Source organism: Scylla paramamosain, chromosome 11 (genome assembly GCF_035594125.1).
Source record: "Scylla paramamosain isolate STU-SP2022 chromosome 11, ASM3559412v1, whole genome shotgun sequence".
Classification (NCBI taxonomy): domain Eukaryota; kingdom Metazoa; phylum Arthropoda; class Malacostraca; order Decapoda; family Portunidae; genus Scylla; species Scylla paramamosain.
The window spans coordinates 10820292-10833262 of record NC_087161.1 but is presented as its reverse complement, the minus strand read 5'-3'; the positions used below and the strand labels follow the sequence as shown (position 1 = coordinate 10833262).

General features: G+C 36.0%; 1 protein-coding gene across 10 annotated transcripts in view; it reads left to right on the top strand.

Annotated features, from left to right (window-relative positions):
* The window catches only part of LOC135104938 (thioredoxin domain-containing protein 16-like), a 428690-nt gene that overhangs the window by 207107 nt on the left and 208612 nt on the right, over positions 1–12971 (top strand). For all 10 annotated transcript variants that reach the window (XM_064012732.1, XM_064012729.1, XM_064012731.1 and 7 more), the window contains 3 exons: positions 5–225; positions 6890–7030; positions 11480–11711. In XM_064012732.1, coding sequence (XP_063868802.1) covers positions 5–225; positions 6890–7030; positions 11480–11711 — 594 coding nt within the window. The remainder of the gene's footprint in view (positions 1–4; positions 226–6889; positions 7031–11479; positions 11712–12971) is intronic.

Below are 12971 nucleotides of genomic sequence, written 5' to 3'. Positions count from 1 at the left end.
GCAGGGAAGGTGTCAGTAAAGAGTTGCTTGCCACAGTAGGGCTGAATTATCATTCCATCACCACACCAGCCCTTGCCTTCATTCAAAGGGATCAGAAGAGTGCAACAACATTGCTCAATGATTATGATGATGCACTAGAGTGGGTTAAGGAACAGTTGTTTGTCATGCACCAGAAAGAACCCCAAAGCAAAGAGGAGCAAGGATATCTTCCTGTACAGGTGGTAGGTGAGTATTACTGCTGTGCTGTTTCCAACATTCTCTCTCTCTCTCTCTCTCTCTCTCTCTCTCTCTCTCTCTCTCTCTCTCTCTCTCTCTCTCTCTCTGACACAGTTATTTGATATGCTCTAGTATATTGACATAAATCTAATCAGAATCTAAGCAAACTTTTGAATATATCATTAAAAAAATAAAAAAATATGTGAACTATAAAACATGTGTTGGAGTGGGTAGTAATTTGAGTGAATGGTTTCTTGTTTAGATATGGCTGCTGCAAGGATTTGTGATATCCACAAGGTTGTTTGCTTAATGCTTATGCAGATGGTGATGTAGGTGACTTGAATATGAGAATGTTAGCTAGAAATTTTGGAAACAAAACAGACAGTTGTGAGAGGAGTTAGATCTGGTTGTAACAATATATATGTACATGGGTAGCTGGTTGCAACTAACGGCAAAGTGTCAAAAGTAAACAAACAAGTAAATTGCGATTAAAGTTAAGCACAGTGCACGCATCGGTCATTCACCACCAATTTACCTGTCTATTGTGTCCAGTACAAAGTATATGCAGTTGTGTGTTATATCTTGTTATAGACTATATTTTCTTGGCTTTCATGTGATATACTTCTGATTTCATTACATTGAATAATTAAAGAGTTATAAATTGATGAATAATGCAGTGTGTTAAGCAGGAAATATTTTCAGATTTTGAAACTTGCACATGGCTCAGTAAACCTTTGAACAAAAAACCTATTGACATGCATCATCTCTTGATGATTCATTAAGAACAGACTCAGATTCCTAAGTAAAATACTCCATGACAATAATTTTAGTGCTTCTTGCAGGCTCAGTTACACTATCTCTGTGCAACTCTCTCTAGAAGGAGGGATGGACAATGCTGCCAGATGTATGATAATTTCTACTATATCCCTTCATTCTCTCTCTCTCTCTCTCTCTCTCTCTCTCTCTCTCTCTCTCTCTCTCTTTCTTTCTTTCTTTCTTTCTTTCTTTCTTTCTTTCTTTCTCTCTCTCTCTCTCTCTCTCTCTCTCTCTCTCTCTCTCTCTCTCTCTCTCTCTCTCTCCTCACTGTAAACCATTTCAGGGCAGTGACAGTTTATAGTGAGGATCTGCTGTTGTTTATTCTTAACATTTTTATCTTCTACTCTTTAAAAAATTCGCAAGTGATTTTCAAGATCATATGAGAGAGAGAGAGAGAGAGAGAGAGAGAGAGAGAGAGAGAGAGAGAGAGAGAGAGAGAGAGAGAGAGAGAGAGAGTGCACTATCACCATGGTAACGTGCCATTGTGATAGTACTCTCTCTCTCTCTCTCTCTCTCTCTCTCTCTCTCTCTCTCTCTCTCTCTCTCTCTCTCTCTATCTCTCTCCTAGCAATAGTTAAGTAATAATTGTACCTTAATAACATAGCTTCCAATAATAACTTAACACAAAGCATAAGGATATTGGCATTAGCAATGTCATATGACAGTTTGGGCTGGTGTGGTACATGTTGATGGAGAAAACTTACATGCATCCTGCAATGAAGTTTTTTTATTGTAATTTATAGAAACTTTCATGTGTGTAACACTAATTTTTTTAGTAACAATAGTATACACTTATGTTTTGCATTAGAATTAACCATCATTATCAACAGCTGCCTCTTCATTTACCAAAAAGATAGTGATGGCAATAGCATAGTTGATGAGGTATACACTATTATGATTAATGGACATTAGCTGCATGCATAATAGAGATACGATCTCATCAGTGTTATTTCTAAGATGTATGGGAAATACATCTTAGAATACATTATTAACTCCATTTCACACTGGTTGGCACTTGGCCCCTTGTCGCAGCCAGCTACTCATATATATATATATATATATATATATATATATATATATATATATATATATATATATATATATATATATATATATACACACACACAAGTACACACACACACACACACACACACACACACACACATATATATATATATATATATATATATATATATATATATATATATATATATATATATATATATATATATATATATATATATATATATATATATATACACACACACACACACACACACACACACACACACACACACACACACACACACACACATGCAGTGCACTTGCTTTCTTCTGAAGACATGGCACAAAACTAAACACTGTAAAACACTTATTAATTCTGGTAACATGGCTCAGAAAAATGTATGAGTGTGTGTTTTGTCCTCATATCTGGCATAAAGCAGTGCTGTGGCAGTGCATCTAAAAATGTGTTTATTTACCTAGTTGTATTTACAGTATAATCCCTCTCATCTGGCATTCGAGTATCCGGTAGCTTCAAGTATCCGGCACATTTTTCCTCGAGCCCTAAAATCAATAAAAAATCAATGTGTACTCATAAAATCGATTAAAATTCCCGCGCGAGGCATACTTTGTCCCCTCGCCACCAGAGTGCACTGCTTCGAGCCACCCGCGGCCCACTGCACTGTGTTTACTCAGTGACTCAGTCCCGCTTGTGCACTGTTTATCGCCTGACACCTTCATCATGCCTAAAGTTGTAGAAAAGAGGAAGCGTGTTGTGCTTACACTTAAGCAGCTGATCAGATCAGCTGCTGATTAAGATCAGCTGATCTTTGTTATGGTAAGATGCATGAGTGTAGGGTGGTGATTATGGACATAATTTCACTTCTATTCAAGTATCCGGCAATATTCAAGTATCCGGCATGTCGGTGGTCCCATTGATGCCGGATAAGAGGGATTTTACTGTACTTAGTTGTATTGTACAGGGGATGAACCAAAGCTCATTTTGTCCTGTCTCCATAACCATATTTATCCAGTTTCTCTTTAAACATGTGTACTCTGTTTGTCAAAACCACCTCTTCCTTCAAATCATTCCAGATTTCAATAGTTCAATTCAGAAAGCTATATTTCTTGATGTCACTCAAACCTCTTCTTTATTTTCTTCCCATACCCCTTCATCCATCTCTCTCTCTCTCTCTTTCCTACATCTGTAATACCAAGTCATTTCTGTCTATTCTTTCTATGTTGTTTACTGATTTGCACATTGTTATCAGGTCTCCTCTTTCTTGTAGTGTTGGTAAACCCATCTCTTCAAGTCTTTTTTCATAGCTTAAGTCTCTCAATTCTGGTACCATCTTTGTCGCTATCCTCTGCATTCTTTCCAGTTTCCATATAACTTTTTTTCTATGTGGAGCCCAAACTACTGCTGTGTATTCCAGTTTAGGTCGTATCATGCTTGTTATAATTTTCTCCATCATGGTGCTACTTTGGCTTGTTATCTACAGGAAAAAAATATCTATACCATACTTTGGGTTGTTACCTACAAGGAAAAGTATCTACACTGTACAAATTTTTATTTTGGAATGATATATAGCATAAAGAAAATGTAATTAAAATATCAAAATTTTTTTCTTTTATTCATATTCTAGTGATGAACAGCACATACAGTACATCAGCTAAAAGTATTAAATAGAGGTCAGGAGCTTCTTTTTTCATCATCTGCCAACAGAAGTAGTCTCGGTGAGATTGAAATGCTCTTTGATTGATTCACATCAAGCTAGGAACTTTTGGTTCCTTGAGTATGAGCTCTGATGTTAGAATCAACGTAATATTGCTGATGATTTACATGAAATCTGAGTTGGTTTAAATTAGAGTAAGCTGGCCAGTCGTCGGAATGGATTATTGAGCCTTCAGCGACTTCTCTCTGAATAATTGGGTGAAGTGTCTCATGGTCTCTTCTTTGAAGTTTGATACTAGAACAGACATTTCACTCATGCTTCAGACTCTCTAATCAGACATTTTCTCTCAATACTAAGACAAGTGTTTTCCTTGTTCTTGATAAGTACAACTTTTCTTGTTGTAGATCACAGTATAAAGTGTAGATTGCATACAAAAGATTCATGACACATAGATTTCAATATAAAGGGTAGATTGTATACCAAAGAAGATTAATGACAGGTAGATAACAAGCCATAGTAGCACCTCTCCATCATTTCTTTATCCAGATAGTTAAACACCACATTAATTTTTGTTTACAAGCTGTATAAAGAGACAAATATCCCATTTATGTGCTGTTCAGGTGATAGTGTGTCCTGGATCATTACTCCCAAATCTTTTTCTTCATTACTTTTCATTATTATTATTTCTCCTCCCATTTTATAATCTCACTAGTCTTTTTACTTTTTACTTTTTCCAACACATGGCATTTTCTGGCATTAATTTCTAGTTTCTGTCTTTGGCTCCATGCATATATCTTGTCAATATTCTTTTGTAACTCCTTGCAATCATTTTTGTTGTTTATTATTTTCATTATTTTTGCATCATCAGCAAAAAGGTTTATATAACTATTTAGATCCACTGTCATATCATTTACATATATTTGAAACATAATAGGTGGCAACACAGATCCTTGCAGTACTCCACTTGTCATTTTGCACCAACTTGAATTAGTGTCTCAGATTACTGTTCTCATTTCCCTCCCTTGTGAATAATCCTCCATCCATCTCAATGTTGCTCTCTTTAGTCCTCCTTCATTCTCTAGCTTCCACATGAAGTTTTTATGGGGACCTTTATCAAATGCTTTTTTGAGATCCAGGTATACCACATCAACCCATCCATCCCTCTCTTCCACTCCATCTATTACTCTCATATAAAAGCTCAACAGATCTGTGACACAGGATCTCCTTTGCCTGAATCCAAATTGCTTTTCTGTAATTATCTTTTCATCTACTAAATATTGCACCATCTATTTTTAATTACTATTTCACAAAGCTTGCTTATAATACTTGTTAGTGACACTGGTCTCTAATGTAATGGTTCCATTTTATTTCCCCCTCTGTATATTGGGACTATATTAGCTCTTATCCATTCCCTTGGTACTTTTCCTTCTCTGAATGAGCTGTTGATTATATCCCATATGGGTTCCTCCATTTGTTCTCTGCATTCTTTTAACATCCATCTATTTACTTGATCTGGTCCCATAGCTTTTCTAACATCCAGTTCTTCCAGTAGTTTCTTGATTTCTTGTTACTTTAATTGTATCAGTGATATCACTTTTGGTGCCACAAAATTGGTTTCCTTTATAAACACAGATTTAAGCTTATGAAGACTTAGGCTATGAAGAAAGACTTGAAGAGATTGGATTACCAACACTACAAGAGAGAAGAGAAAGAGGAGACTTGATAACAATGTACAAAATAGTAAAAAATATAGAAAGAATAGACAGAAATGACTTGGTTACACAAATGGAGAAAGGAGAAAGAGAGATGGACGAGGGGGCATGGGAAGAAAATAAAAAAGAGTGGATGTTCAAGCAACATCAAGAAATACAGCTTTCCGTATAGAACTATTGAAATCTGGAATGATTTGAAGGAAGAGGTGGTTTTGGCAGTGTACACATGTTTAAAGAGAAACTGGATAAATATGGTTATGGAGACAGGACAAAAATGAGCTTTGGTTTGTGCCCTGTACAATACAGATATGTAAATACAACTATGTAAATACACACTCACACATGTGGAAAAAACAGGAAAATTGGCAAAAGTAGGAGTGAAGGAAATATGGATAAAAAGAGATATGAACAAAGAAGAGACAACTAAAGTGAAAGAATTGAGAGTAGAGGCCCAGTCAAAAAATAAGGAGAGAACACAGGAACAAGTCAGGAGATTCACCTGGAAAGTTGTGGACATGAAAGTGAGGAAATGGTGGCACAAAAATGCCATGCAAGATCATCAAGCAGAAGTTTAAAGGTTATGTATACTAATGTAGATGGTTTGGTGTAGAACCTATTGGAACCTAAGGACTACTTAAAGAACAATAAATCAGATGTGGTATGTTTAACAGAAATCAAATTAAAAGAGGAAATGAAGTTGGGATTTACAAAGGAAGGATATAGCACATGTAGGAAAGACAGAAAAGGAAAGGGAGGAAGAGGAGTGATGATATTGGAGGATGTTGTTGAGGAAGTGGAATATGGTGATGGAGTGGCAGAAACATTTATTGTTGTGATTAAGATCAAAGGAAGTGAAAAAAGGAAAATCATTGTGACCCACATACCACCAAAAAGTAATGCATGGGAGACCAATAAATTTAAAAGTATACAACTAGAAACAAAAAATAGTATAGAGGAAATGATAAGGAAAAGTAACAAGGTGCTCTCATTAGGCAACTTCAACACTAAAGGAATTAAATGGGAGGATATGGAAGTGAAAGAAAATGTTGGGTCATGGAGTGAAGAACTTGTGCAAACCTTGATGGTGAATACAGTGCAACAATGGGTGAACAAGCCTACAAGAAGCAGAGGAGAAGAACCATCACAGTTGGACTTAGTGTTTACCAAAACCCCAGAAAGTAGTTTAAGTATACATTGTCTGAGTCCAATGGGAAGAAACAACCATGTGAAAATAGAAATAGTACCACAGGAGAAAAAGTGTTGCAATGGGAGAGTTGAGTTGGATGGATCTCTGACAAGGAAGCAGTAACCATTCCAAAAGAAATAAAAATAGTGACAATGTTTTTCCACATAGTAGAGATGTAATGATATATGTCAAAACATTCTGAAAGTGATGGGATTCATTAACATTATTCTATTATTTTTTTATTTACTTTCTAACTTTTTATATATATTTGTGTGAGACAGAAGAGTTGCAACAGGATGATGAAGTGGTGCTAGGAATAATGGAGAGTAGCTTCCCTGGGGTGGTGCAGCTTGCTGGGCCTACACCTTACAATGCCATCCTCAAGAACAAGAAGCTGGCTGTCATTGTCTTCTATTTAGCCTGTAAGTATTTCTTTTTGTCTCATTAATAACCACATAGTTGTTGACACAAGGGCAGGCAAATAAAGTACATTCGGTATGAAGAGCTGGAAGAGTATATTTAGAGATGCCCATCATATTTGGTTAAAACATGGATATTTGCTAGAGAATGGAGTATCCTACTTAGCTGCTTAGCTAGGTTGTTGTAATATAACATCAATATCATCTCACCTGGTTTATGGAGCAGAATCAATGTATTAACTGATCATTGTCTCAGCCTTTAGATTGGCACCATTCTGTCACAAATCTTGTCAACAAAATCTCACCAAGCCTTCAACACCAAAAACTACAAGAACAAATGGGAGCTCCCTAGAACACAACTTCCCAAATGTAGCCTCCAATACCTAAAGTTTCTTCTCCCTACTGGCTAACCACCAACTTGCCTTTTATCTTCCCATGTGCACCACTAAGATGGCATTGCCAACTCCTCAAGCAATGTTGCCAGCATTCTTCATCCACACCAATCACATCACAGTTGTAGGGGGAATTTAGAATTCAGATATCAGCTTTTATTTATTTTCTTCTCTGATATTTGCTTGTTTTATGTCATGAAGAAATAAAACTTCAAGGAATTGCACTATGAAAAGTAATTTTGCTTATGGTGACTTGTAAAGCATTTTACTTTTCTCATCCAATAGCTTTAACATGGCTCAAACCTACCCGGTGGGATGTCCTTAGTAATGATGAGGGAAATGTCATAGTGTTTTCATAGGTTATTGGTTGGTAGTTTTCAGCTCTTTGTTAGTGTCTTTTTTTGTGAATTCGTATCCTCATAGTTTTCGTATCCTGAGTTTTCTTTACAGAAAAAATTCTATTGCATTATTTAGATAGTAATATAAGTTTGTCAAGTTTGAAAATTCCCTGCAACAGTATTTAGTTCACTGTACATATAAGCTACCATCACCTGCTTTACTCTTGGTCATTCTTTGTAGTGCTTTCTTTTACTTTTATTTTCATAGAGTAATTTTAGACAGTAGTACCTCAGTATATGTCCTTAATCCATTCCAGATCCTTGGACTTATACCAAACACAGGACGTATACCAAGCAAATTTTTCCCATAAGAAATAAAGGGAAAATGATTATTCCATTCCCATGAAAAAATCCCATTGTTATTGGCATATTATACAGTACATTGATGGGGTTGTATAAAATAATCTAAACAATGCTTAATACTAAAATACAGTATGTATTTTAGATGCATGAGCATATAAGATGCACTCCCATTTCAGCAGGACATATTCAGGAAAAAAAGTTTTTTTTTTATGTATTTAAGCATGCAATTTTTAAAGCAACCTGCCAGTATAGCTAAACAAAAAACCAAACAATCACAATAGTAAAAATATCCTACATGACTGCAGTAATAAAACAGAGGTAGTGACCTAGTCACTGAGATGAGGAAAAGAACACAGCCCAGCTATTGAGATATCAACAACACAGTTGGCACATCACTGAATAGGGCCGCATTTTCATTTTCAACATTTCCTTACATCATATTAAGGGTGAAAAATATGATATAGCACCTTTGCCTATAATACATTGGTGCAAATCTTCATGTATATGGGTGAAAGAAATTTCAAAAGTAAATCTGCGGGAGGCCTCATATTCACATATAAGACACAGGACCTATTTTGCTGATTTTCCTTGTATTGACTACTGCTTCCATGTCAGAGATCTGTCTCTGTGCTGAGCACATAACAGAGGTGAAAGTGTCTGGCATGGAGACATACATTCCTCACTTTTTTTCTACCTAAACCTTCCAAACCTTGGTTTAACACAGCCTGTTCTCATGCTATACATGATAGAGAGGTGGCCCACAAAAGGTACTTGGACCTTCCATCATCAGAATCTCATGCTCTTTATATTTCTGCCTGGAACCATGCCAAGTCTGTTCTCCAACTAGCCAAAACTTCTTTCATTAATAGAAAGTGTCAAAATCTTTCAAGATCTAGCTCCCATCATGACTTCTGGCATCTAGCCAAAAACATCTCCAATAACTTTGCCTCTTCTTTTTTTCTCTTCTTTATTTCAACCAGATGGCACCACTGCTATCACATCTATCTCTAAAGTTGAACTCTTCATTCAGACCTTTGCTAAAAACTCTATCTTGGATGATTCAGGGCTTGTCTTTCCCTCTCCTCCACCCTCTGACTACTTCTTGCTACCTATTAAAATTCTTCACAATAATGTTTTCCCTGCCTTCAGTGGCCTAAACCCTCAGAAGGCTTATGGGATTGATGGGGTTCCTCTTATTGTTCTCCAAAACTGTGCCTTCATGCTTGCATCTTGCCTAGTCAAACTCTCAACTCTGTCTGTCAACATCTACCTTTCTTTCTTGCTGGAAGTTTGCCCACATTTGGCCTGTTCCTAAAAAAGTTACCATTCTAATCACTGAAACTACTGTCCTATTACTTTAATTTCCTGCCTATCTAAAGTTTTTGAATCTATCCTCAACAGAAAGATTCTTAAACATCTATCGCTTTCTATCTGATCACCAGTATGGGTTCTGTCAAGGCTGCTCTACTAGTGATCTTCTGGTTTTCCTTACTGAGTCTTGGCCATCCTCTTTTAGAGATTTTGGTGAAATTTTTGCTGTTGCCTTAGACATACCTAAAGCTTTTGATAGAGTCTGGCATAAAGCTTTGATTTCCAAACTACCCTCCTATGGCTTCTGTCCTCTTCATCTCAAGTTTCAAGTAACTTCATCTCAAGTTTCCTTTCTGACCATTCTATTGCTGCTGTGGTAGACAAGTCACTGTTCTTCTCCTAAACCTATTAACAGTGGTGTTCCTCAGGTTCTGTCCCGTCACCCAGTCTCTTCCCATTATTCATAATGATCTTCTAAACCAAACTTCCTGTCCTATCCACTTCTATGCTGATGATACCACCCTGCACTTTTCCATGTCTTTTTGTAGATGTCGAACCCTTCAAGAAGTTCATGCAGGGAAGTCACAGAACACCTAACTTCTGATCTCTCTAAAATTTCTGATTAGGGCTGAGCAAATTTAGTATTGTTCAATGCCTCAAAAATTCAACTCCTCCATCTGTCAACTTGATACAACCTTCCAGACAATTATCCCATTTTCTTCAGTGACACTCAACTGTTCCCCCTCTTCTGCACTGAACATCCTTGGTCTGTCCTTTACCAATAATCTAAACTGGAAACTTCACATCTCATTTCTAGCTAAAATAATGGGCTTTTTTTTTTTTTTTTTTTTTTTTTTTTTTTCTCTCTCTCTCTCTCTCCCTAGGCCAGTGTCCCTTCTACATAAGAGAGAAAAAAAAAATACATGACATATACCAAGTTGAACTTATTCCAAAGTGGATGTATACTGAGGTACTACTGTATTTAGTATGTGCTTCATTTCATTTCTTGGTAGGTACTGGTTAAATAGTCAAGGCTAACCAGTATCCACTTGGACCTTAGTGCCCAATTTTGGTTCAGTTGTTCATGAGTTAGAGTGGTACACTTTGAGTGTCCCTGCCCCTCCTTTCTATTGATATACTTTAGAAAAAATTTTATGCTGTTCAAAACAAGAAGCATTGACAGCTGTAGTAGTGACTGAGAATCCTGATAATGAATATGAAGTTGGAAAGAAGGAAAATATGGATGTGGATATAATGGGATTACTTAGAAGAAAATAAAACTTTAAGACAAGAGAGACTAAGAGGAAACATGGAGTCCCTAGAAGAGGAGACTTGAAGAATATATAAGACATGTGAAGGACACCAAAACTTATTTTGAAAAGAAGACAAAGACCATGTTAGTAGGACAGTTTGGAAAGCTGACCAATATCCACTATGGCTGTAGTGACAAAGGTAGCATATATCAAGTTCATAAATAAAGGAATATCCAAAATAAAATTACATATGAAGAAAATGATAGCTTTGAATAAGAACATATATAATTTAGTGGTAAATTAAGTACATGTGTATTGAGATGCTGTAATGCAGATAATACAAAAGGGCCTATATAAGAATGCTGTACTTTTATATTAATTTAAACTTTTTTCTATCAATTTCTGCTTAATATTTTTTTTCCTTTTTGTTGCCTCATTCTTGAATATCACCCCATTTACAGGCAGATTTGGATCATGCAAAAAATAAATAAATAAATAAATAAATAAAATAAAAATGTGACATCATGGACCTATCAGTTATTATCACATCTTGACTATAATGCTGTAAGTCTAAGCAGATACTCATCAGTAACTCATAACCTACAGTGTCATGTCACTTTAACTAGAATAAGAGTAGCAAAAATTTTTACTTTTATTTCAATTATATATTGATTTATCTATTTGTTTGCTTATTTAAAGCTATGAAAAGTGTACTACTTTAGTACTGTACAAATACATAATACTTATGGGTTTGAAATATATGATAAAAACCTTAACAGTGTGATTCCTCCTCAGGGGATCCAGCCAGCAATGCACTCCTGCAGCACCTGAGTACTGTAGCACCCATGCTAGAGGAGCACAACAGCCAGGCCTCTCTTTACAGTATAAACTGTTTTGATTGGCCTATAGTTTGTGATATGCAGGGTATATCCACCTATCCTGTGCTGCGTTTGTACCCTTATAGTCGCCGTAATGTGACTTACCGTGGTCCCATCAATTATTATCACATCTTGAAGACTATACTCTTGTAAGTCTAAACAAATACTCATTATTAACTCACAACTTCTACATTATGTTGTCATTTTGATCAAAATAAGAGTAGCAGGAATTTACACTTTTATTTTACTTATATATCAATTTATCTACCTATTTATTTGCTTATTTAAAATCATAAAGAATGTCATACTACAGCGATCATTCCATTATCTGTCTGGATATCCTAATTGTTTGGATATTGCATATTTAATAAATTCTTGTCATTTACCAGGCACTGGTATGGAAATGACTAGTATGGAAACACTAGTCATGTTGGGAAGAGAAAGCCTGGTGTCACATTATGCAGCAGTGCTACATTGGAAAAAACATACAAACAAATGAGAGTTACATACACAGTCCTAGGTTGTGTGGCCAAAGAGAGGCGCACAGTGGAAAGCTTGAGTCATGCTGGAAACTAGCATATGTCCGGACACAGTTATACCTAGATATTGATGAGTCCAGTTATTGAATGTCTGGATATGGGACAGATTACTGTATATTCTATATGTGGGTTAAATTACAAACCACTACTATTATATGAGCTGTTAGTTTCTGTCTTTAGGAAATCACTTGAGTCAGGTGAGGTACCAGTAATGTGGTGGCAGGCTAATGTAGTACCAATCATTAAGAAAGGAGATAAAACTTTAGTCTAACTATAGACCTGTCAGCTTAACTTCATTTGTAGGTAAAATATTAGAGTCAATAATAGCGAGGAACATTAGGGAACATTTAGACAAACATAACTTAATAAATCAATCACAGCATGGCTTCACAAAGGGGAAGTCTTGCCTGACAAACTTGTTAAGTTTTTACAGTAAAGTGTACGAGGCAGTAGATAATGGTGATAGTTATGATTTCTTATATCTGGACTTTAGTAAAGCATTTGACAAGGTACCCCATCAAAGGCTCCTGAGAAAGGTTAGGGCACACAGGATAGATGGGAAGGTGTTAGGCTGATAGGGTCATGGCTTAGCGACAGGCGACAAAGAGTTGTAATAAACGGCTTGAAATCTGAGTGGGGTCATGTAATTAGTGGGGTGCCACAGGGATCAGTATTGTTATTTCTAATATATATCAATGACTTGGATAGTGGAATTAATAGTGATGTTAGTAAATTTGCAGATGACACAAAGATAGGTAGATTCATTAGGTCAGAATTGGATGCCATCGCCTTGCAGGCAGATTTAGATAGAATGAATAAATGGATGGATATTAAATTGCAAATGCAATTTAATATCAATAAATGCAAAGT